Below are 27,017 nucleotides of genomic sequence, written 5' to 3' on the forward strand. Positions count from 1 at the left end.
GCTATTTTTGAATGGACAAATTAAAGAACAGGGTTAGAAGTGGGGAACCCCTGGAACCACCACCTAGGACCCCTGGGTCCTGAGAACCACTGCCTTAAACATGTGTTGAATGTGAAACTGGTTTAAAATAGCAGATCTGCAAGCTCTCGTATCCTGTATCTGAAAGGAGTCAAATAAAAACCTTTAGTGAATAACAATTGTTAGAGCTAATCTGATCCTCATCTACATCATAATAATAATAATACACATTATTGGTGTCTCCAAAGGAAACTTTATTAAGTATTTCATACAAAGCATGCAGCTCAAAGTGATTTACAATAAAGACAGGACTTAGGAAAGTCAAAGACAATGTGACTAGGACATTAAATGTTGTCTAAGTCAGACTTATGATGCAAATGCAGAGGGAACTAATAATTCAGCTCTAAACGTGAAAAAGTGAAAAGAAATAAAAAGTCGGTTGAATTTGCATCATGTCTATAATATGCATCAAAGCAATAGATCGTTTGACATATTTTTTGCGTGTTTGACAAATATTGGGCCGATACATATTTTATTTGAGGTTTGGCACGATTGTAATTGATTTTGCATGAATAATAAGGCATTCTAATGACATACGCAAGCTTTGGTACGTCTGCCTCCAAGCAAACATGAGACGTCAAAATTCACAGACAAAAAGATTGATGAATCAGACTCTTAACGTGGGAATTTGCGTAAATGGCGTAAATGGCTATAAGTACAAAATATGGATGTAAACAAGCTTAGTGAATGAGGCCCATTGCCACTTAGGCCATTTAACACAGACAATGTGACTTAATTACGTATTTAATGCATGTTTCAGTACACATAACCATTGTTGATTTAACAATGAAACATGGTATTCATACATGTTTCAGTACACATAACCAGTGTTGATTTAACAATGAAATATGGTATTAATACATGTATCAGTATGTATCAGTATATGCTATTTTCAAACATTTTAGTACTTTTACTTTTGGTACATTTTGATACCAATACTTTTGTACTTTTACTCAAGTACATTTTTAATTCCGGACTTTTACTTGTAATGGAGTATTTCTATATTGCAGTATTGATACTTTATACTGATACTTAAGTCAAATATCTGAGTACTTTTTCCACCACTGCTGATACATTGTGACAATGATGGTTTCAGTACACAACTCTTTCACACATCCAACGGGCGGTGTAAGAACATACTCTGTCAATCCATCCTCTATTATCAGAGGCACCATTAAAATGGTAAACACAGTCTTCGCCTCCTCCCTGGTCATCAGGCTGATCACGGAACCAGAACCTGTAGAAATAAAGAACATTTCATTCATTACAATACATTTACAACAATGATTTATTGTTAAATCTTAATTATTCTTTTTTTGTCTCTTTACGTGCAATATAGGCAAAAATATATATTGTTGCGTCGGGCAGAAACCTTTTTGTGTTTTTTTTCTTAAATTAACTCCCTACTTGATCATACTACAGCTTCAAACAAATGTAGCAGATCTACAAGCTTAGTATTATTATTATTATTATTATTATTATTATTATTATTATTATTACATGTATTATTATTATTATTATTATTACAATTATTATAATTATTATAATTATTAATGAAGGTAAGGTCTTACGTTGGTGAGGTCAGTGGCGTTCCATCCACCCACTTAATGATTCCTTCCTCTTTTGTCAAACCGATCCACACGCGCTGGTCTCTGGGAGCAACTCTGTGAACAAGGTCCTGGACAGAAAAGCTGCTGGTTACTGATGTACAAACTATACAATATATACACGCACGCACGCACGCACGCACGCACGCACGCACGCACGCACGCACGCACGCACGCACGCACGCACGCACGCACGCACGCACGCACGCACGCACGCACGCACGCACGCACGCACGCACGCACGCACGCACGCACGCACGCACGCACGCACGCACACACACACACGCACGCACGCACGCAGACACACACACACACACACACACACACACACACACACACACACACACACACACACACACACACACACACACACACACACACACACACACACACACACACACACACACCTGTTTTTCTTTGCTCTTTATGATGATCAAGGCTGCTTGGTTGTCTATACAGTATTGTCTGCTCTCATTCCAGGATTTCCTCTCAGTAGAAGTAGTGATGTAATAACACACACCGCCATCGAATGTAAATCCATCTCGTTCTAATAACAAAAATGATAAAGTTAGCCACTGATTTTCCCCATTTGCTCTAATTTAACGATAAAATGATGAACAACATATAACAATGAATAAAAACAGTGATGTCTCACTGACCACAAATAATCCTCTTGATGTCATCTCGTTCGATTAGTCGGTTGTATCTGGACTGTAGCTGGTCATTCTGGGCAGTCAGGTTGTTGTATTTGGACTGGAGCTGGTCAGTCATCCGTTCTGAATCTGTTAGGGGAATCAACAAACTGATGACTTTAATTGTGAGCTTGTAGATCTGCTAATTTCACTAGTTTGGATCCCTGGCAAACATCTAATTTCTCTTTTGGGTCTTGAACTAAAACGTTTATACGCTCTGCCTCTAGTATTCGCTATTCAAATTGAAACATATTATATTATCACAGACATGTAAAACATTGTTATGAAAGTTGACTTACGGAGAGACAGTCTGAGACCGATGTTGAGGAGAGCTTGAACAACACACAGCAACCCAACGCCCATTCCTACCAGCTTGACACTTCTACCGACTGCACACACACACACACACACACACACACACACACACACACACACACACACACACACACACACACACACACACACACACACACACACACACACACACACACACACACACACACACACACACAGTGAGAGAAAAGTGAGGGAATTCGGTCAGTAATCAAATAATTATCTTTTCAATCACTTTGCGATTTATAGTTTTTAATACCATCTCTCACCAGACTGTAGTTTAATGTTATGACGAACAATAAAGCAGTAATTTATTCATTTTGATTACATCCCACAAACCTTATAGGCATCGCTTCCCCAAAAGTCAAAACACTGCAGCTGTCACCATAGCAACGGCTCATAACATACTAGTGCAGTGTCAGAAACAGCAAGTGATTCATGACAGGAAGTTATAGTATCTGAAGGCTGTTGGTTTGGGTGATGCAATCCTGTCCAGAGGACCTTGTGTCACAACCCGGCCTGTAGTGTCCACAACCAGTGGTGTAAAGTAACTAAGTACATTTACTCAAGTACTGTACTTAAAGGGCAAGACCACTTTGATAGAGGTTTGGGTTGTGTAGTTACCTTGCCATGATCTAACTCCAAAGGTGGGCAAGAAATAAAAAAAAATTGCTCCATTGATTAGAAATTGATAATTCAAAATATGCTCCTCATTGACTTACATTGTACAGTAAAACAGCTCTCAAAGTCACTCTTTTAGCACAAAAACGAACGCAAACAAAGTTGATTCAGACAATATAGAACATCACCAAACCCAGTACTGTTTTTAAAAAAAATAACAATCTCAACTTCCTGTTGATTTAGCCATTTTTAATAAGTAGAAAACCCGGACTGGATCCGCGGATCCGGATCCAGATCTTCAAATAGTAAAATCAACAGGAAGTTGACATTTTTATTAAAAAAACAAACAGTACTGGGTTTGGTGATGTTATATATTGTCTGAATCAGCTTTGTTTGGGTTCATTTATGTGCTAAAAGAGTGACTTTGAGAGCTGTTTTACCGTACAATGTAAGTCAATGAGGAGCATATTTTGAATTATCAATTTCTAATCAATGGAGCAATTATTTTCGATTTCTTGCCCACCTTTGGAGTTACATCATGGCAAGGTAACTACACAACCCAAACCTCTACCAAAGTGGTCTTACCCTTTAAGTACAATTTTGAGGTGTTTTTACTTTACTGGAGTATTTCCAATTTTCAATACTTTTACTTTTGCCCCACTACATGGGACGGCATATACTGTACTTTTTACTCCACTGGAATTATTTGAAAACTTAAGTTACTAGTTACCTTGTAGATTTTAATTATAATTACAAAACCACTTCAGCCCTATTTAAACTTTGGCTATTTGAAAGTAGCTGATCTGAAAGCTCACAATGCATCGCGATACGACGCGTTGTGAGCTTGTAGATCAGTCGTTTTCAAAAACATTGCCTCTTTCTTAGGCAATATTTGACAATTTGGCCAGACCTTTTTATAGCACAACAACAACAACCTTTTTGTATAGTGTATGGTCTTATTAATGATTTATTTACCATTTTAAATCCGGGAACACATCTCTGTCATTTCTTTGGCTATTCAAAAATAGCAGATATGCAAGCTCATAGCGCGCCACAAAATCGTGAAAAGTTGTGGAAATCTCTGAGTATATATTTATAAGCGAACATTTGTAACTCAAATCTTTGCTTCTGGGCGTCCCTGGAACCAAATATTTTTACAAATGTTCGCTTTAAGAAATATGTATTCAAAGATTTGCACAATGTTTCAGATCTACAACTTGCGACCTGCAAGGCCCAACGGGCCAATAAAATTATTAATATATATATATGTGAATAATAATTTGCACACATATGTGGCACTATAGCACTATATGTTACATCAGTGTCTAACATTTCAAACGGCCATAACTCAGTGACCATGCTCTGACTGGATTTGAAAATCTAGAGACATGTAATTACATAGTTATATATGTTTTAATAACATATAAAGTTATATATGGATGTCTTAATAACATATAAAGTTATATATGGATGTTTTAATAACATATTATATATTCATATATGGATGATTTTTTTAACAACATTTCTTACCAGACTTCTTTGGTGGTTGTTTCAGCTGAGCTGGAGTCTGCTCGTCCGCATTCTCATAGTCTTCCTCTTGCATCTCGATGTCATCGGAGTGGAAAGCCACGGCCATTTCTACCTTTAAGACGTTAAGGCTTCTTGCAGGTATCTGATACGGTCGACTTTAAGACGCTAAGTCTTCTTGCAGGTATCTGATAGGGTCGACTTCCACACGACACACTGAAGAAAAGAGAAGTGCCGTCTTTCTTATGATGGAAAAAGGCATTTGTTTCGTCATTTACAGAACAGGAAGTGAATTCACACCTCCTTCACAACACTTTCAACACTTTTCACAAACGTCTCTGTAACGTTTTTTATTCTCTCTTAATAATGGGTTGTAGGTACAATGAGGATGGAATATAAAAAATCAGACAGATCCGTCTTGATCACATGACTATAGAGATTTGCGTGATGTTTGGACAAAATCTGTAAGAGTAATATAAAAAAATAAGTTTAGCAAAAGTCTGCCTCCTGGTGGCGCTATAAAGGCCGATGTCAAAAATGCCGGGCAGAGGTTTTTCCTTAGCCTAGCCCCCTAGGGAGTGAGCGTGCAAAGTTTCACTTCGATCGGTCCAGTTATAGGTAAAAACGTAAATCGTCCCACTATAGCGCCACTATGAGGCTGATTTGAAAACTTTAGGATGGCATTTCTTCCTTAGCCTAGTGGGAATGTGCATGCAAGGTTTCACGGCAATCGCACGCTGTCTTCATGATTTGAGGCATTTTGTTCAAAACTGACCGCTCCTGTAAACTTTGGAAGCAAAATGTTAGCCAATCAGGATGGAATATGAAAGATCGTACAGATCCGTCTTGATCACATGACTATAGAGATACTGTGTACCGATTTGCGTGATGTTTGGACGAGTAATATCTAAAGATTTGTATTGCAAAAATGTTCCTCCTGGTGGCGCTATAACAGGTCGTTGTGAAACAGTGGGGCAGAGGTTCTGCTCTGGCATCCAGGGAGTGTGTGTGCACGGTTTCACGTCCGATCGGGCCGACGGATTCTCCATGTTTAGTGTGATAATGGCTTCTTGGAGCTTCTGTAGTACAGTTTGCTTTTGTGCTGTTGTTGGTCTTTCCCCCAGATGAGGTTGTCATCCATGTGACATACAACTCCCTTTGATATGGTCAGTTGGTGTAAAGTAACTAAGTACATTTACTCAAGTACTTAAGTACAATTTTGAGGTACTTTTACTCTACTAGAGTATTTCCAATTTTCAATACTTTTACTTCTACTCCACTAATCTCAGAGGCAAATATTGTACTTTTACTCCACTACAATTATTTGAAAACTTTAATTACTAGTTACTTGCAGATATAAATTATTATATTATAAAACATACATTAACCACTTTAGCCCTATTTTATACCTACTGTAGGCTATTTGAAAATAGACGATCTACAAGCTCACAACGCGTCGCCTCGCGACGTGTTGTGAGCTTGTAGATCTGCTATCTTCAAACATTTTTGTACTTTTACTTTTGGTACTTTAAGTATATGGTTTTGTACTTTTACTCAAGTAACATTTCGAACACAGGCCTTTTACTTGTAACAGAGTATGTTTATATTGTGGTATTGCTACTTTTACTTAAGTAAAATATCTGTAGGTAGGCTACTATGGTAGCCTTTGCTATCAAGCATTGATCTCTCTGACACACGCTTTGAGTACCGAAACGACAGAAATGGAATGAAATGAAATAGGAATTCTGTATTCTGTCTGATCTCTGTTGACCTTATGTTTTTGTCAGATTAACTTTCGACACAACAACAGCATGTGCATGGTAGTGCATGTGAGTGTATTCCTCTTCCTACACATACATCATGTCCTAGTCAGTGCTGATTTTGACTAGCCTGGTTCCAGACGAATCTGCCTTTGCGAAATTGCATTGCACTTTAGCCCTAGGCAGATTAGTCTAGTCTAATATCCACGCAGTGTGTCGTGTGATATTGTCTGGCAACGCGAGGCTAGATTTTGACAGCACATTTTGATTTAGTCTTTAGTTTTTAGTCTAGTTTTAGTCGACTAAATATCATAAGATTATAGTCGACTAAATCTACAGTTGATTTAGTCGACTAAAATGCATTTTGGCGGTGCCTTGATGGCGTTGTAATGGCTGATTTTACACTTGGTTGCATGCTGAAAATAGCCGATCTACAAGCTCACAACGCGTCGCAGCACCACACGTTGTGAGCTTGTAGATTTGCTATTTTCAGAGTGCAACACCTGAGCGCAACCAAACATAAAATGACTTGTCTTTTAGTTCTACTGGATCTCTTTTCCACTAGTCCCTCACTAACATTTTAGTCTAGTTTTATTTGTTGACGAAATTCTATATATTTAGTCTTAGTTTTAGTCATCATAGCTTCGTTTTTATTTAGTTTTTGTCTGTGTAAAAAGGTAGTCGACAAAAAAATCTCATAGTTTTAATTGACAAAATCAACACTGGTCCTAGTATGAGCGAATAGGGGAAGGGGGTCACGTGATTCTCTTGTTTGACCCGCCAAAAACCTGGATGTACGTGTGTCTTAAAGAATATAATTATAGGCAGAATCGTGGAAAGTTTCGAATATTTTGCGGTCCCGTTTTCATTTTTCACAAGATCGGTGGTTGTTGCAATGACCTGCACCACAATACTTCACCATATGTGTGCGCTATGACGAAATAAACCCACTAAATGTGACAATGTGTGCGTTCCGTAAAGCAATGCCAATGGTGAAAGCTGTGTTGCTTCACCCGATGAAAGAATGACGGATTCGGCCACGCCCCGAAATACCCATATGTGTGTCTCAAAGAATGATTTTGTCTCAGGGCCCTAGACTGTCAGTTGACCGTTAGTTGACCTTAGATTTAACTATGTTTTGTAGCCTTTTTTATTTGAATCAAGCCTTTATTACAACCTTTTCGGCAACCGACGCTCTTCTAGGGTGTAGTTCAAGTTCACCTGTATTTTCTCCTTCTCTTAACCACAAACGGTTTCACATCCTGTACGAGCCGTAGAGGAGCATATTCCTTGACAGCAAGGCACAAGATGGGCTTCCTGCTATGATGCTGTTAGCGAGAAGCAGAATGTAGTCAGGATGTAGTCTGTGAAGTCTGTGACGTGCACATGCTGTGTCTGGGCAAAGATCTGTGACTTATATAAAGTCTGACTGGTCCTGTAATCGTTGCTTCAACTCTCATCAACCCTGTAAGCTTGGTGTAGACAGGGGGACAACAGCGCTGATTATAATCTTCTCTTATCACTTTTGTCTCCGGATTAAAGGTCACTTGTCTTGGTTATCACTCACAGAAGTTGTTTATTAGTTACATTTCTATTAGCAGTAGTTATTCAAGACGAGGCACAAATTAAATCCAAATGAAGCAGCATAGTAAGAGAATATTGTGTCCTGTCTGTGAAAATGTAACGTTATGTCATTGCATTGTGTGTGTGTGTGTGTGTGTGTGTGTGTGTGTGTGTGTGGGGGGGGGGGGGGGGGGGGGGCATCACTGTATTGATGAAAACTGGGCTGGCCTTCTCGTGTGGCAAGCTCCAATTGTATTTTAGAACCAAAAACTACAGGATATCAAACAACGCTCTCAAACACACATTAGACTCCACGAATGAACAGTGAACAAGGAAAGACTGCTTTCATCTTTAATTTTTTCATCTTTTATGCCCCAGACAAATGGAGCAAACTCCAGGACTCTCTGAAACTGGATAAATTGGTCTCTATAGAGACATTTAGGGTACTACTTGGGAATGCATTACATAAGGACTGCACCTGCCTTGTGTAGCCTTATGTATCTGCATTATGATGTTTTGTAAATATTGAATATATTGTATTGTTTTTTTTTTGTATATGTTGTGATCATGTTGTACTCAGGGTGTCCTTAAAAAAGAGAGCTTGCTCTCAATGGTCTTCCCTGAATAAATAATGGTCAATACGAAGAAAATACTTTTATGGTCTGGTGTTAAGAATGCACAATTAGATTATATGAGGGGATAGGGAAGTTCAGTCGGCTGACTGAACTCAGTGCCCTTATTAGTTCCTGAAATTTCAAGTGAACTCTATTATTTGACATGTGTTTTGACTATCTGGTCATAATGACGTGGCAAAAAGCGACGGGCTATACTATAAATGCTGCAGCTCCAGTGTTATCGGGGCTCTTTGCTCATTTTTGGCGATTATTGGCTTAACTTGTGTTTTGACTATCTGTTGAACTTCGGTTTTGACATTGTCTGTAACCAGTTCTGACTCTTATCTTTCTGTGAGACTCAAGTCACCATCTTTGCTTGTAACCTCATTTCATAATAAATACTTAATATTTGTTATAACCTTAACCCATTAAGACCTGGAACTGTGTCATTTTTAGATTTGAGCTAAAAAGCATTATTTTACACTTTGGGCTATTCAAAAATAGCAGATATACAAGCTCATAGCGCGGCACAGAGTGCCGCGCTACGAGCTTGTAGATCTGCTATTTTTGAAAAATTCGTGAAAATGTGTGCAAATCTTTGAATATATATATTTTTAAAGCAAACATTTTTAACTCAATTCTTTGCTTCTGGGGGTCCCTGGAACAAAATATTTTGATGGGGGTCCGCGGCCAAATACATATAATTTTGGGGGTCCTTGACATGAAAAAGATTGAGCACCACTGATATAGAAACATACGTTTTTCAGAAAACTGTTGAGATTTAGGAGACATGTAGAATCGGCTTCAGGTCTCAATGGGTTAACCTCTGAGATAACCTTCACACGCATCTGTTCCCTGTTCCTCTCAGAGTCTGTTCCTCTCTTAAGAATCGTCGTTGTCTTTTTTTCTTCTTCAATGTTGTGTGTGTTCTTTTTTCAGTTCATGTCCGTGACGGGTTGAAAACCAGCGGCACCTCTCGTGAGTCCAGGAGAGAACCAGAGTCCAGGAGAGAACCAGAGTCCAGGAGAGAACCAGAGTCCTGGAGAGAACCAGAGGCCAGGAGAGAACCAGAGGCCAGGAGAGAACCAGAGGCCAGGAGAGAACCAGAGGCCAGGAGAGAACCAGAGTCCAGGAGAGAACCAGAGTCCTGGAGAGAACCAGAGTCCAGGAGAGAACCAGAGTCCAGGAGAGAACCAGAGTCCAGGAGAGAACCAGAGGCCAGGAGAGAACCAGAGGCCAGGAGAGAACCAGAGGCCAGGAGAGAACCAGAGGCCAGGAGAGAACCAGAGTCCAGGAGAGAACCAGAGGCCAGGAGAGAACCAGAGTCCAGGAGAGAACCAGAGTCCAGGAGAGAACCAGAGTCCAGGAGAGAACCAGAGTCCAGGAGAGAACCAGAGTCCAGGAGAGAACCAGAGTCCTGGAGAGAACCAGAGGCCAGGAGAGAACCAGAGTCCTGGAGAGAACCAGAGGCCAGGAGAGAACCAGAGGCCAGGAGAGAACCAGAGTCCTGGAGAGAACCAGAGTCCAGGAGAGAACCAGAGGCCAGGAGAGAACCAGAGTCCAGGAGAGAACCAGAGGCCAGGAGAGAACCAGAGTCCTGGAGAGAACCAGAGTCCAGGAGAGAACCAGAGTCCAGGAGAGAACCAGATTCCAGAAGAGAACCAGAGGCCAGGAGAGAACCAGAGTCCAGGAGAGAACCAGAGTCCAGGAGAGAACCAGAGTCCAGGAGAGAACCAGAGGCCAGGAGAGAACCAGAGTCCAGGAGAGAACCAGAGTCCAGGAGAGAACCAGAGTCCTGGAGAGAACCAGAGTCCAGGAGAGAACCAGAGTCCAGGAGAGAACCAGAGTCCAGGAGAGAACCAGAGTCCAGGAGAGAACCAGAGTCCAGGAGAGAACCAGAGTCCAGGAGAGAACCAGAGGCCAGGAGAGAACCAGAGGCCAGGAGAGAACCAGAGGCCAGGAGAGAACCAGAGGCCAGGAGAGAACCAGAGTCCAGGAGAGAACCAGATTCCAGGAGAGAACCAGAGGCCAGGAGAGAACCAGAGTCCAGGAGAGAACCAGAGTCCAGGAGAGAACCAGAGTCCAGGAGAGAACCAGAGTCCAGGAGAGAACCAGAGTCCAGGAGAGAACCAGAGTCCAGGAGAGAACCAGAGGCCAGGAGAGAACCAGAGTCCAGGAGAGAAGGTGTTGTTTCAACAGAGAAGGAAGTGGCAGCACGTCGTTCTGACACTGAGACGAGTCAAACAAAAAAAAGTGAGTCTTTTCTTTTTCTTCTTAAATCGTATCTTTCCGGCTGTATTTACATTTTGTAGAAAGTGGGGAAATTATTAACCCATTAAGACCGGGAAAGCATCTGTGTCACTTTAGATTTCTTTGGCTATTCAAAAATAGCAGATTTGTAGATCTGCTATTTTTGAAAAATCTTACAAATGTGTGCAAATCTTGAATTGAATGAACTCAAATCTTTCCTCCTGATGGGGTCCCTGGAACATATTTTGAGATGGCCAAATACATATCATTTTGGGGGTCCTTGACATGGAAAAAGTTTTTTTTTCAACTGTTAAGGCGGTTACACATCGGCGAATATGCGAATATACGCAAAATTCGGACTCGTTCCGAATAATTAAAAGACGCTTTTTTCGCTCCGCGAAACTGGTGTGGAAGCTTGCATTGACTTTATAAGGTTTTTAAAAAAAACGTATTATTCACATGAAAAAAATCGCCCCGGTGTGTAAGGACCTTTAAGGATTTAGAAGACATTATGTAGAATCCCCCAGAAACAAAGAGTTAAAATGTTTGCTCTCCTCGTAGGGTCTTTGTGTTTTAGTCACATGTTTAGTTATCACATGTTTAGTATAGTAAATAAGGCAAATAGAAGAAGTTTCATAGAGAACACATTTTTTTTTACATACTTTTAATTCATGTTGAAAATGTTAAACCGGGTTAAAAGGACCCGAGGACCCTACGAGGGTTAAAAAATATATTGCAAGATTTGCACATTTGCAATGTTCACGATTTTTGAATGGCCAAAGACATCTACAATGGCACAGATATGTTCCCAGATTGAATGGGTTAAATTAATGTAGACACTTATCCAACATACTTATGCCTTTCCTGTCAGATCATGTCATATGTATGACTTGACTGTGTGTAGGCATACTTATAGGGACATACAAGTTTTAGTTCTTACGAGGTTGTCCTGTGAAACAGTAAGAGGAACTCACATATTCAATTCAATTCAATTCAATTCAATTTTATTAAAGTGTCAAATCACAACAAGTTGTCTCAAGACACTTTACATGTAGAGATGAGACCCGACATCCCAGCCTGAGCAAGCAATTTTGCGACAGTGGCAACGAAAAACTCCCTCTTAACTGGAAGAAACGTCAGGCAGACCCTAGGCTCTAGGGTGGCGGCCTTCTGCCTCGACCGTGTCGGGGGAAAGAAGAGAGAGAGAGGGAGAGACAGACAGACAGAGGAGAGACAGAAAGAGATACAGTGCAAGTAGTAACAATAACTATAGTAGCAAATATAATAGTGTAAGATAGTATATGATAATATAATATAGTACAGCAATAATGTGTATGCAGTATATAATGGTATAATATAAGAATGTTAAGATAGTATACAGTATAGTGTAGTGGTTGCGAACACGGAAGGCGGAGGCGGCGAAGCCGCGCCTCCGACCAAGTGGAGCTTACTATGTCACCGTGCTTGGGTTGTGTGTGTGTCTGTCCGTGTGTGTTCACGCTCTCATTGGCTCGCGCCCCCATGTGACTCGAAACTCTGTGCTGAAATGCCAGCAGCTGCACTGCCTGTATACAGCCGCCAGAGTGCGGCAGAGTGCACTACTACAGTGTGGTTGAAATATAGCAGCCACAGTCAATCTGCGTTCGCTTCCAGCGTTCGCGCGTCTTACTTGTATAGTGTAGTGTAGTAGAAATCCACGGTCGTGCTCCATGGAGAGGCCCGGTCCGCAGTCACAGTCTTGAGCCGCAGCTGGGGGTCCGTAGTGACAGTCCATGGACCTGCGACATGGGAAATAAAAGAAACTCTGGGGAGCGGGTCCCCGGTTGTAGAATTAGTGGCAGGCCTTACTAGAGCGTGAATCCGTACAGGGTTAATTACGATTGTACCAATGGGACACAAACCCACACAACCAAAGGGAGGACGAGAAGAGAGAGGACGAGAGGACATACTATTACTCACACATACAGTACATGCACACAGTGTTGATTTTGACAGCACATTTTTATTTAGTTTAAGTCATAGTCTTTTCAATAAATTCCATTTAGTTTTAGTCATATTTTAGTCATCTGAAACGTTTGAGTTTTTGTCTAGTTCTAGTCGACTAAATATCACAAGTTTATAGTCGACTAAATCTACAGTTGATTTAGTCGACTAAAATGTATTTTGGCGGTGCCTTGATTGCGTCGTAATGGCTGATTTTACACTTGGTTGTATGCTGAAAATAGCAGATCTACATCACAACGTGTCGCAGCGCGACACGTTGTGAGCTATTTTCTGCTATTTTCAGAGCGCAACACCCGAGCGCAACCAAGCATAAAATGACTTGTCTTAGTTCTACTTACTTGTCTTAGTTCTACTAGGGACTAGTGGATCTCTTCTCCACTAGTCCCTCCCTAACATTTTTGTCTAGTTTTTATTTGTTGACGAAATTGTCAATACATTTAGTCTTTAGTTTTAGTCTTCATAGCTTAGTTTTTATTTCATTTTTATTTCGTTTTCGTCAGTGAAAAAAGGTAGTCGACCAACATTTTTCGTTATAGTTTTAGTCGACAAAATCAACACTGCATGCACACAAGCTCACATACATGTGAGCTTGTGTGTGCTTAATGCATACGCAATTGAGAATAATAAATTAGTTTTGAGAGATTATAAACTAGAAGATCATGGGTCTTTAGTAGGCGGTCGGGGACCTTTGAAGCTATCTATGAATAAATCTCTGAAAAAGTTTAATCTGCGACACAATTTTGTACAATATGTAGTGGGGGTCCCTGCTTCATCTCTCTCTCAGCTAAGGGGTCCTTGACCTCTCCTCTTGGAGAAAGTGATGTGGAGTCCGTTTTTGTAAAAGCGGTCACATCCTGGCTGTGGTTTTAGTCTTGTGTTTTACAACCTTGCTTGTCAGATGATCTCAAGACATGCGGTACCAACTTTGGATGTTATTTTTTAGACAAACCTTTTATTTATTTCTAGACTGTAGAATGACTGTTTGAATCTGACACCCAGGAAGCAGGTTGAATCGGACTAAAGCCGATTTATTGGATGGATAATGGACTGGAGAAAAAAAAAAACATTCACTGACATTTATCGTTCAAAATTTTAAATGATAAGCTGTGTCGTGCTAAATTAATGTTAACCATCAGTATAGAAAATAACTAGAGTAATAAGCAGTGAGCTCTTTATTATGAATGAAGGAAAAGTACAATACTATTTCAATTATATTGTAGTCAAGCCTCTTGAAAAACTTGTATAATTTACAAACAATTTTGATTGGCAATAGTTATGGTGATACTGATAGTTGAATTAGAAAACTCTGAGAGACTGACATTTTCCCTGCTATCTATTTGATGAAGGTAACCAGGACAAGTTTGTGGGCCTTGAGCATAGTGTCCTTGGAAAGGAAGTGTTATTTTCGTGGAGGCAATCGTCTCACACTGACTAGGCCAGTGAAAATCATATCAGAGGACCCAGCCTTCGTTCCTCTTCGTTCACGTTAGCAACTGGACATCGGACAAAGAAACTAACTGGACAGTTAGTAGTAGTCCACTTGATCCGTGAGTTCTAAGTCGGCAGTTTAATGGACTTGTCAAAGCCGACAGGCAAGCTGTTTCAATTGACGCTTCCGCTTTAAAAAAAAAACCTGTTTGGGTTTCCTGTGCTGTCTCCCGCTTAAACGTCATGTCTAAGCGTTTAACATGTGTTCAGCTTCATGTCTAGGTCTTGTCTTTAACATGGAGTTTAACAATTTGCTTGAGGGATATTGATTATGATTGAGCCATAAGAATTGTGTCAAGTCTGGTTTATAAAACCTTTTATACACTTCATCATTTGATATCTCAGTTGAATATCAGGTATAATATCATGGGCACTATAGTAAGAGCGCGGTAATGCATCAAATGGTAAATGGTAAATGGTGCATTTGTATAGTGCTTTTATCCAAAGCGCTTTACATTGATTGTGCCATTAACCCATTCACACGCACATTCATACACCGATGGCGGAGGAAACCATGCAAGGCACCAACCTGCTCATCGGGAGCAATTAGGGGTTCAGCGTCTTGCTCAAGGACACTTCGACACTAGCCTCGATCTCCAGACTTTTATTGTTTAGTTTTGCTTAAAAAATAAAAGCCTGGAGGAACGCGTCGGTGTACCCGGTATAGGAAGGGTTTCATTTCCCCAACCAACCAGAGTGCAGTGGGCGTCGCTCGTAATGTTGTGTTAACGGGGCGGGGGTTGACGGACAGATCGGTGAACCAATGGGATCAGGCGCATTCTCTCTGCGCCTCTATACACCCAACCCTCTATACACGAAATCAGGAGCGTTGGTGCAGCCTACTTCGACACTAACTCTGGGGGAGCGCCCCAGCTCGGGATCGAACTGGGAACTTTGCAGTTTCCAGTTCACTCTACCCGGCCACTCTACCCCTGAGCCACTGCCGCCCATCAACATTTGGCAAAACCGTATGGCATGCAGACTTTACATTGAATGGGTCAACCTAAATTCTATCAAATCTTGGTTCTGCAAACAGAAATTGCACATCTGGTTGCTGAGTATAGTATTGTTGTTTTTGTGGGAGTCCGTTGTCCTTCATTCTTCTCTGTCTTCATTGAGACAGACGGTAGCAAAGCTGAGAGGGAGACACATAGGTTCTGGTGGGATCCAACCCCAGTCCAGTAAGCCTGTGTGTGGATCTGGTGTCATGCATGTTAACCACTACATCATGATGGTTCACCAGGCTTAGGATTTTCATAGTGCTTGAAAAGGTTTCACAATATATGCGAATAATGTGGTTTGTCACACTGGATGACGTTGAGTCGGTTAGTATTTTTTTATATGCAGAGAACAAACCGCTTTCAACCTGGCACCCCTGTTTTGTCCCGATCTACATCTACTTCATTTCATAGCTCTGATTCTCTGACACACACAATAATGAAAAAACACAACCAAAGGAGCCATGCAAAATATCTTTGTAAAAAAATTTGATTCAGCATGTTACCCTGATATGGATGGCTGGTTGATGTGAGCACTTTGTACCTTTTTGTTTTTAGGAAGAATATCTCACTCAAGCGATTCTCTGATTAAGCTGAGAAATGGTCCTGCTGCCCAGAGGAATCCAGAGTACTTCGTAAGTTGAATTATGTCTTCAACAATACATACTACTGGCAGCCATCACTGTCAAACAAGCAACCGCCTTATTGTTTTTGATGGGTTGTTTTCTTCAGGAGCCCCCAGCTGCTCAGGGACCCTCACAGTCACAGACACCCCACCGCCACCAGTCTGCGTCCAGCACGGCCACGCGTGGTAAGCTTGCAGTGCTCAGCAGTATATGCCAAGAAAAGGGTGAACTTTCTGGTCTCCTCGTGGATGGTAGATGCTTGGGTAGACTTAGTGTCTCCAGGTGTATTTCATTTATTTTTCGAAAAGAAAAATGAAAATAGTTATCCATCTGATGACTGAGACTGCAATCATCTGCAGTGGTGAAAAAAGTATTCATATGTTTTACGTAAGTTTTAAGTACAAGTATCAATACTGCAATGTAGAAATGGAATTCAAAATGTACTTGAGTAAAAGTACAAAAGTATTGGTATCAAAATGTGCTTAAAATGACTTGAATTCATTAAAATGAATTCAAGTCTCCATGGGGTGACTAATCGATAGAAAACAAGTCATTTTTGGGGTGAACTATCCTTTTAAGGAAATTAATGTACTGTAGATAGAAATGTAATGTTGGTAGAATGAGGGCGTCGTGGATAAACTCTGGAGCACTCAAAAGAAATAACACACAATGAGACACACAAACACAGTTCTGAGTTATCATAAAAGAGAGTATATTAATTTGCTGCAACAAAGGAGACGAAATATACTCACATGAGGATCTCACATCAAAGGTGACACAAGAAAATCTAGACTCGTCTCCCAGAACAAAGAATGACATGAGGTTTTATACCCATCATTTGCATATACTCAAAATACATAATGTATTAACGTATATTAATGTATGGTTCAACATGAGGTACAGCTCACGTGTATCGACGACTCTAAACTTATAAAGCACTCGGTTCCATGAGCCCCATTTCCCAGAAACATGAAACTCCACTGGGCCCTTCAGGTCTAGAGGTCACACGCAAACCCCTGACTTTGTTTAAATTCAGCATATTCACATCTGGAAACAATCCAAGGAAGTCACCAGTGTGACAGACTATACCCATTTGTCTGTTACCGATAAGCTGTTAAAAGCATAACTGTCAAACAGTGGTGTAAAGTAACATAAGTACATTTACTCAAGTACTGTACTTAACTACAATGTTGAGGTACTTTTACTTATACTGGAGTATTTCCAATTTTCTATACTTTTACTTCTACTCCACTACATCTCAGAGGCAAATATTGTACTTTAGTTCTTTAGTACTTTGCAGATATAAATTATTATATTATAAAACATGCATTAACCACTTTAGCCCTATTTTATACATATAGGCTATTTGAAAATAGCCGATCTACAAGATCAGAACGCGTCGCAATGCGATGCGTTGTGAGCTTGTAGATCTGCTATTTTCAAACATTTTAGTACTTTTACTTTTGGTACTTTAAGTATATTTTGATGCCAAAACCTTTGTACTTTTACTCAAGTAATGGTTCGAACACAGGCCTTTTATTTGTAACAGAGTATTTTTATATTGTGGTATTGCTACTTTAGCTATTATTTGTACAAGGGTTTCTTTATCTCAATCTGATTTGTTTTCACTACCATTTTAAAGATACTGCTGAGCCCCCTGGTGGTGAAATGACAGCATGTCATCCCACCAATACAGAGCCTTGCATTCTGCGCTGCCAGGTGAATATAATTCTAATCTGCACATCGTTGTCAACATTACCAACTGTACTTGCTTGCCTCTGAAGTGGATATCTGTAGACTAGGATATTCTATCACCAGGTGTATGGATGGAGGGAAAGACACTTAGTCCAGGCAGATCTTCAATCATCATGTTTATTTGCGTGCAGGCAGGTTAGAGGTTACAGCATAGCAGTTAGCAGACAGTCAGCTAAATATAACCATATATATAACCTTCTCCTCACATTTATAGGACCCGATGTTGCAATTCTTCTTTCGATTCGCCCCCTCCTTTTATATGGGGTCCTGTTCTTGCGCAACAACACAATAACATGTTGATATCATCTCATTTCTGGGAACTTACGGTGCAAACCCTGACTACAGCTTCTAGAACTTTCCACTGCCTTCTCAGACGCTCTGAGTGCTGCTGCCTTAAGTAGAAACATCTGTATTACAGTGGTGTAAAGTAACTAAGTACATTTACTCAAGTACTGAAACATCTTGAGGCCTCCTGACATAGTATCATAGGATTTCAACCTGTCTATATTTCTCTTTAATATAAGTATTTGCCACCACACCTCTTTCTATAATTCTATAAAGTACAGTAGTGTAGGATAATTGTAAAGATGACGCTAATGTGAACTTACGGTATTTTGACTCTCAATCAGGTCTGCAATATGAAACCATATCACAATATGACCATGTCACAATATGTTCGTCATGTGAAAGACGAGAGACACAAGCAGGTGAGCCATGTTTTCATATGTTCACAAGTTTAATGATTTGACTTGCTCAGAACTTGAACTGAAATGTGATGTGATGTGTACCAATAAAAGGTGTTGTCTGTCTGTCTGTCTGTCTGTCTGTCTGTCTGTCTGTCTGTCTGTCTGTCTGTCTGTCTGTCTGTCCACAGAAAATGAAGAAAATCTTTGGGACAGCAGGTACTACAGCATTATACCCTGTTATCTCATGGTCTGTTGTTTAACACATACTGTATGTGACATTGATGCATCTTGTTTATTCTTAACCCTCTTGTTCTACAATCACAGCAGATGAACTGGAGAATGAACCAGGTATGATACCATTATTCTACTTGTTCTATATGTTGGGTTATCAGAGATGCTGTGGAGAGGATTTCATAAAGAACTCTTGTAATATTGGAGGAGTGCTGCTTAAACTAGTAGACAGTCATGTCATTCGTTTATCATAGACTCAGAGGCCTTAGCTATGTTTTAATCCATTTCCACTGAAACGGGACTGTGCTCAGGGGTCCCCTCGACTGACGCCCCGAACCCACCTATTTGAAAATAGCAGATCTACAAGCTCACAACGCGTCGCAAAAAGCTTGTAGATCTGCTATTTTCAAATAGCCAAAGTATAGGGTTGAAGCGGTTAATGTATGTTTTGTAATACTATTCGAAATATTCAAAGTAACTAGTTTTCAAATAATTGTAGTGGAGTAAAAGTTACAATATTTGTCTTTGAGATGTAGTGGAGTACAAATAAAAGTATAAAAATGTTTAAATAATCCAGTAAAGTAAGAAATACCTCAACATTGTACTTAAGTACTGTACTTAAATGTAACAGTAAATGTACTTAGTTACTTTATACCACTACTACAATATTACTTACAAGCTGTTTTTTTTTTACCTGTCCATGTTGTAAAGAGCACATAGCATAATGCATTTTAGTTCATGTCCAAAAAATACACCATTATGGATGGAAATTGAAATCGGGTCCTCAATGTTTTTTTTCCTGTCCGTGCCTGGTGTGTTTAATGTGGGGGGCGGCCATTAGCTCTTGAAACCGGGCCCCTGTTAGATCCTGAAGGCGACCTCTGCATTGACTGTAGACAGTAAAGCTTAAAGGATCTACACCATGCATTTAAAAAAATATTTAATATTTAATATCATATTGTTTATGTCCCTCAAACATTTTTCAAAAGGTTTGAGCCTAAATCAAGCCTCACATATACTCATTCCAACTAACTTCTCTCTGGCTTATAAAGCACTTTCACCTGCAATACCACATTGTCCTTATTTGGCACGTGGCGCTATTGAGCCAGTTTGTATGCATGTTATCTCCTGGTTCTGTGTGGAAAAAGTTTTAAAAAAAAAGAAAAAGTAAAACATTTCTTTATTATTATTATTTTTTTTTTAAATGTTGGAACTGAAACACGGTAGGGATTATACAAAGTAGGTATAGCATGTGACGTCACAAACGGGAGAAAATCAGTTGGCCTGTTTTGAGACCAACTTACACAAAACCCCAGATATGCTGTGAAAGCCTGAGTGCTCAAACTGGGGTATTTTTTGGGATGGGAGAGGTAGGGGAGACCAAAAACACACAAAAAATAAGGAAAAGTTAAAATTCATGGTGTAGTCCCTTTAATTGAAGCTTGTTTTCATCTTACAGTAACGTTCTACAATAATATCTTGAATGAAATCCAGCACATCAAGAGTGAAGAACCAGTCATTGGTGAGTTGTGGAATCAGTGATGTGATTGACAGTGGTGGAAAAGGTACTCACATTTTGTACTTGAGTAAAAGTATCAATACCACAATGTAGAAATACTCTGTTACAAGTAAAAGTCTGGAATAAAAGAAAGTACAAAAGTATTGGCATGAAAATATACTTAAAGTACCAAAAGTAGAAAGTACTCATTATGCAGAATGTCCCATTTCACAGGTTTCAAACGTATACAATGTATAAAAAATATTTTGAAAATAGCCGATCTACAGCGCGTCGCAATGCGACGCGCTGTGAGCTTGTAGATCGGCTATTTTCAAATAGCCAAAGTTTAAATAGGGCTGAAGTGGTCAATGTATGTTTTGTAATAATAATCAAAAGTAACTAGTAACTAAAATTGTCAAATAATTGTAGTGGCGTAAAAGTACAATATTTGCCTCTGAAATGTGGAGTTGGAAGTAAAAGTAAAGTAGAAAAAGCTCAGAATTGTACTTAAGTACTGTACTTGAGTAAATATACTTAGTTACTTTACACCACTAGTGATTGATGCCATTCAAGAGCTACAATACATTATTACATTATTACGTTACTAACCCTGATGAATTGAAAAGGTACTGTACCTTGTTCCACAGTTGCAAACACAAATGACTCTTGTCCTTCAATAATGATGAATAGAGTATTTTCTTTTGTAAAGGTCTTCTTCATATTGTGACGTGTGTCACCACCCGAGCTACGAACAATGCTTTCTGCGTGTGCCGGGTTTGCAAGAGGTCGTTCTCTGCCTCCAAGTTCAGAGGCCATCTGCATGATCCAAAACACATCAAACACACTCTGGTGAATCATTTGTTTCTGTTCATTTTTGGTCGCATAATATATAGGTTGTGATTTGGTGTGTGTGTGTGTGTGTGTGTGTGTGTGTGTGTGTGTGTGTGTGTGTGTGTGTGTGTGTGTGTGTGTGTGTGTGTGTGTGTGTGTGTGTGTGTGTGTGTGTGTGTGTGTGTGTGTGTGTGTGTGTGTGTGTGTGTGTGTGTGTGTGTGTGTGAGAGAGAGAGAGAGAGTGTGTGAGAGAGTGTGTGATATTATATATATACTGTTGTGTCACACTTCATGTGAGCGTTGTGTTGGAGATAAAGAAGTTACACATTGCACACATGTTCCACTACTTTTAAGTGAAGACTTAATTCAGGTCATATGATAGACAATCTCATTCAACCGACCAGTGTTTCTTAAATGTATCTGTAACGAAGCCACATACCACAATTTCCCATTAATACTCATCATAGTGGGAAAATAATTCCATGGGCTTTCTGTTTTTTCTCTTTGATTAAATGTGTGCTGTAGATGCACCAGAGTCCTGCAAGACTACCATTTGCCTGGACGGAAAAAGAGGTAACGAAGGTCCTAAAATCCTTGGCCTGGGAGGAGGAAAATGCTCAAGGACCTGAACACATGGTGCTCAAGGTAAAATGGCAAACAAAGCACATTGGAAGTCATTGATCCTTGTGTAAGGCTGGGCTATAAGGAGTGTGATGTATTGCAGTCAGTGCTGTAAAACGTTGACATTTATTTGTATTATTTTTTTCAGATAATTGATCTTCCAAGCAGGATTTTCAGCATGCAGAGTGACAACGACTATCGGTCCGGTGAGCACTGGCCTTACTATCAAACGTATTGGTATGGTGCTTGTCAGAGTCAGAGAGGGTCTGACTGAGGCCCATGTACCATGTACTGTACCTACACTGTCTACAGTAGTGGTTCTCAAACTTCTTTGTGCCAAGGACCCTCAAATAGATATGTATGTGGCTGCAGACCCCCACCTGAAACTACGTTGTGCCAGGGACCGCCAGAAGCAAAGATTTGTGTTCAAAATGTTCGCCTTTAAAAAAAAAGGATTTAAAGATTTGCACACATTTTTGAGATTTTTCAAAAATAGCAGATCTACAAGCTCATAGCTGCGCTATAGAGCTTGTAGATCTGATATTTTTGAATAGCCAAAGTATAAAATATGGATAAAGGGGTTAAAATGATTGTGACACTCTAGTAACACATTTTGCTGGGGACCCCCAGGTACCCCCCCAAGGACCCCACTTTGAGAACCAATGTCCTACTCTGTCTAATGGTTTCTAATGATTCTTTCACAGTCTGCAGGATGCTTGATGAGCACTTCTGCAAAGAAAAAGGCATGGGTTCCCGAGGCTACTGGATGGGTGAAGGTTTGTGATTTTAACATAACAGAGGTTGTGCTTGCCTCCCGTATCATTCTGTAAATAATGTTTGTGTTTTATTATGTCATTTTCTGTTCTGTGTGTGTATTCATAGTTCCAAAGATCGCCACACTTGACACGCTGCAGGGCAGCGACAAATATCCTCAGTTGGGTGAGTACCACTGTGACCACTCTAAAGGGCTGTCCACAACCAGTACAGTACTGTAACTATAATTATATTCATAACTATGTAAAAGTGCACTCCAGCCGAGTAGCATGTGTGGCCGGCCCGTATGGGTGTAAATGCAATTGCTTTTGACTATGCGTTGTTTAGAGGCCCCTAAATGTGTGATTCAGATTCGGAGCAGATGGGACGCTGTGTCCATTCCATAGACAGTAAAAAGGATGGACAGAGTAACACCATTGGTTTCTACAGACAGTAAATGAAGCCTATTTTTCAGCTATGTCAAATCCGCCATCTTTCTATATCATGTCATATCCTGCGCAACCGGAAATTAATGCTATTGGTTGGGTAGCTTGTCAATCAAGAGCGGGGGCGGGGAATGAATGCTATTGGTTGGGTAGCTTGTCCATCAAGAGCGGGGGCGGGGAATGAATGCTATTGGTTGTGTAGCTTGTCAATCAAATCATCCCACCCCTCATACAGCATACCCTACTTTATCATCAATTTTGAAATAAATGGGACCATAATTTACCAAAAGATTGAAAGAAGACTTTTAACTAGCGACTGGAAGCATACTATACTACAATGCTATAGTATTTATGACAATGTTTATTAAGGTAAGAAACACGCACATAGCACTTGACCTTTACACATTAGATCTGGTTGGAGGCTAAGTGGGATAATTAGTTAATCATGTACGGCATTCATTACATACATGCAATGTCGTCATCTTCCAGCCTATACAATGATGCTCTGCAAATTATAAAGCATTAAAAGTAGCTCCACTACTACACTCTGAAGTAACCTGGTGGACTTGTCTAGATGATTCTCACTGATTGTCTTCTTTCCCTACCAGGTCTGCAGTTTATGGTTCATTACCAAACTGACAAAGGGTCAAGATCCGAATCCCTGTGTTTGCTCTGTAAGACGATGCTGGAAGAACTTGACTTCTCTGCCCACGTATTCAGTTTTGATCACGTCAGAGCGTTTCTGGTGAGTATGTTGTAACAAACAAACTTTGAACCCTGGTCTACCGCATATAGGAAACCAAACATCTAATGCTAGGTCAAGAGGGAACCCCCGCTCATGGTTGCCAGCACTTTAGCACTTTAGCTGTTTTAACTCTGTGTGGATCCCGTGTGCATAGTGTGTATAGTGGTCTTTATCATTTAAAAAAAAAAAGAGAGAGAGAGGAAATAGACGTGGAAAATTAGTATTAATATGTTTTAGCTTGTTCCCTGTTAGACACCTCACTTGGTTTGATGTCTGTACATTGAATCAAGGCACTGCAGTTATTGAATAAATCATTACGTTTGAAGAGTATCTTGGTTTCTGTCTCGTTTCGTAGTAAAACACTTCAAAGGTATTCATTTATGAGCTTTAACAATATGTATCTTCAAAATGCCGCGTTTCTCCTTCACTTCTGCAATGATCCTCCGTAAGGCAATGATCTCTCTCCCCTCTCGAAATCCATTTTGGATTTGGGAATTGATAATACGTATCCTATCCAGTATCATGCGTTTGTACATTTTTGCACTGACACAGGTCAGGCTGATGCCATGGTAGTTGCTCGGTTTTGAGAGAGCTCCAGATTTTGGAACTGGGATGATGTGAGAGGTGGTTTTGGGGTTGACGCATGTGTGTGTGTCTGTCTGTGTGCGTGCGTGGGTGCGTGCGTGTGCGCGCGTGTGTATGTGTGTGTATGTGTTTTGCAGCAAAAAGCCCACCCAGGCTCCCTGAATGCTGAAGCTCCAACCCCTGACAAGTTGTTGGACTTGGCAAAGCTGGCTGCGGAAATCCATTCCACTGGTCGTATACAGGTACACTCTTAAGATATACTTAATTAAATGCAGCAATCTGTTCCATTTCAAGGTACACTGATCTCTATTTTCTGGACTGGTTGATAGTCGTCAGAGCTCTGGTAGAACAATTACACAAGCATTAACTAATGGTGACTGTATTGTTCCCACAAGCAAGAACACATTTGGACAGTCTGCCTTCTCAGTTAATAATAATAATAATAATAATAATAAACTTTATTTGTATAGCGCCTTTCATGACATGAAATGCAGCTCAAAGTGTTTTACAGAGCGATAATACAATTACAGTTGCAACCAATTTAACAAAAAAGCAAGAAAAAAAGAAAAGCATAAAACAACATTAAAATAGGCAATACAGTGAGGACTTAAAAAATCAACCAAGGAATCAGCTAAAAGCAAGAGTGAAGAAATAGGTCTTGAGCTGTGCTTTAAAGCTATCGACAGAGGCTGCCTGTCTTAGGTGTAATGGGAGTTTATTCCACGCTGTCGGTCCGTAGAAGCAGAATGCTGCTTCACCGTATTTTTTATAAGTCATTGTAGGCACCTCGAGCAGGTCAGCACTTGAAGACCTGAGGGGCCGGTTTGGAACATATCTCTCTAGGCAGTCATAGAGGTAGGAAGGTGCCAGACCATTTAGAGCTTTATAAACTATTAAAATAAATTTAAAATCAATCCTAAAAACAACCGGGAGCCAGTGTAGTGAAGCTAGAACTGGAGTGATATGTTCTTTCATCCTAGTTTTAGTTAAAATTCTTAAGGGGGCAACCCTTTGGAACTCTTTGCCTATGGTTCTAAAACGAGAGACGGATGGTAATGTGTTTAACAGAGGACTCAAATTATGGTTGAAATCAAATCAACTGTGCTCACATGTATAGTTACTGATTGGTTATCTGGATGATTGTCTTTTTCGTTTTCACGAGTAATGTATTGGGTTTGATTTTATTTTGATAATGTTAATTATATTAGTATATATTTTTCTTGTACCTGATTGGGTTTTAGATTGGTGCTACTGTACATTAGAGGAGCTTCCTGTGGACAGGTGTTGAAAATTAGCACTCGTGCTATATACACTGTAAACAAAACATCTGGTTTGTCCAATGTATTTGTGATGTCATCAAATAAATAAATCATAAATAAATCTCTCTATCTGCTATCTTACAGAAAGTGACACTGAGCGGCCCCATCCCATTAACCTATAATACCGGTGAGTGTGGATATGGGCATATAGGGAGGTAAAGTTGTCAGATGGTCCACCTGTTGTTGTTTAGTATTAAAAACGTAGATTAACAAGAAAATGTTCGCAGTAGACCACAGACCTCCACCATGGTGGCACCTTGTCTATAAGGAGTTGCAGACCTTCTAACACCTGGTGGAAAAAGTATTCAAATGTTTTACTTAAGTAAAAGTATCAATGCGACACGTTGTGAGCTTGTAGATCTGCTATTTTCAAATAGCCTAGGTATAAAATAAGGCTAAAGTGGTTCATGTATGTTTTATAATCTAATAATTTATATCTGCAAACAGTGTTTCCCCTATGCATTAAGCAGTGGCGGGCCGCCACTCGTTAAATCTGGCCGCCACAGTATGATAAAAATAAATAAATAAATAAATATATATATATATATATTATTATTTTTTCGTTAAATCATGGACATATCCGTGATTGGCAGGTAATGTGTTAAGTAAAAAGTGTGAGTACTTCCTCCACCACTGTCTTTTTTGTTATGTATGACAGTTTGTCTATACTACTTGGTCTAATAAAAGTATATATGTAGGGGGCGGCCATAGCTGAGTGGTTAGTGAGCCCGCCTGGGGAGCCAGAGGCCCTGGTGTCCCAGGTACAATTCCAGGCCAGGCCAGCTATGTGTCGATGTGTGTCCCTGAGCAAGACTATAACCCTTAATTGCTCCCCGAGCGCCACATATGGCTGCTCACTGCTCCTAGTTGTTACAGGATGGGTAAAATGCAGAGGACAAATTTCACGTATGTGCAAAATGTACTGTGACAAGTAAATCCCCAAGGCGTGGGGCCAATATTACTATTACTATATTTTCCTAAATCTGGAGACAATTCATATGTAAAATATACAGATATTTTCCTGCTCATTACTGTGCACATGTACTATATAAGTCTTCGTGTTTGAGCACAAATATGCAAACATTGCGTATTTGCGCAAAGCGCGCACGCCACGCACCCTCCCCCACACCTTCAGCTTCTGGCTAGGGGAAACACTGTCTGCAAAGCAACTAGTAACTAAAGTTTTCAAATAATTGTAGTGGAGTAAAAGTACAATATTTGTAAGTATAGACAATTGGAAATACTCCAGTGAAGGAAAAGTTAAAAAAAATATTCTAAATTCATTTCTGTTAATTCATTCAGACAGGCCACGGCTTCTGGCTCGCTGGTACTAATTAGTAGTTTGAATCCAACTAATTGGTACAGTAGGCTTAATTAGTTGTAACC

At 40.0% G+C, this 27,017-nt stretch overlaps 1 protein-coding gene across 1 annotated transcript in view; it reads left to right on the forward strand.

Annotated features, from left to right (window-relative positions):
• LOC308094906 (uncharacterized protein) overlaps positions 1-27,017 on the forward strand; it is a 101,227-nt gene that overhangs the window by 46,545 nt on the left and 27,665 nt on the right. Inside the window, exons 15-29 of the mRNA XM_080441729.1 lie at positions 16,094-16,170; positions 16,268-16,346; positions 17,804-17,880; positions 18,546-18,623; positions 18,791-18,818; positions 18,927-18,950; positions 20,293-20,355; positions 21,041-21,180; positions 21,688-21,807; positions 21,932-21,989; positions 22,488-22,559; positions 22,666-22,722; positions 23,591-23,727; positions 24,450-24,554; positions 25,716-25,758. Coding sequence (XP_080297855.1) covers positions 16,094-16,170; positions 16,268-16,346; positions 17,804-17,880; positions 18,546-18,623; positions 18,791-18,818; positions 18,927-18,950; positions 20,293-20,355; positions 21,041-21,180; positions 21,688-21,807; positions 21,932-21,989; positions 22,488-22,559; positions 22,666-22,722; positions 23,591-23,727; positions 24,450-24,554; positions 25,716-25,758 — 1,158 coding nt within the window. The remainder of the gene's footprint in view (positions 1-16,093; positions 16,171-16,267; positions 16,347-17,803; positions 17,881-18,545; positions 18,624-18,790; positions 18,819-18,926; positions 18,951-20,292; positions 20,356-21,040; positions 21,181-21,687; positions 21,808-21,931; positions 21,990-22,487; positions 22,560-22,665; positions 22,723-23,590; positions 23,728-24,449; positions 24,555-25,715; positions 25,759-27,017) is intronic.

The sequence above is a fragment of the Gymnoscopelus braueri genome, assembly GCF_963280865.1.
Source record: "Gymnoscopelus braueri genome assembly, chromosome: 11".
Taxonomy (NCBI): domain Eukaryota; kingdom Metazoa; phylum Chordata; class Actinopteri; order Myctophiformes; family Myctophidae; genus Gymnoscopelus; species Gymnoscopelus braueri.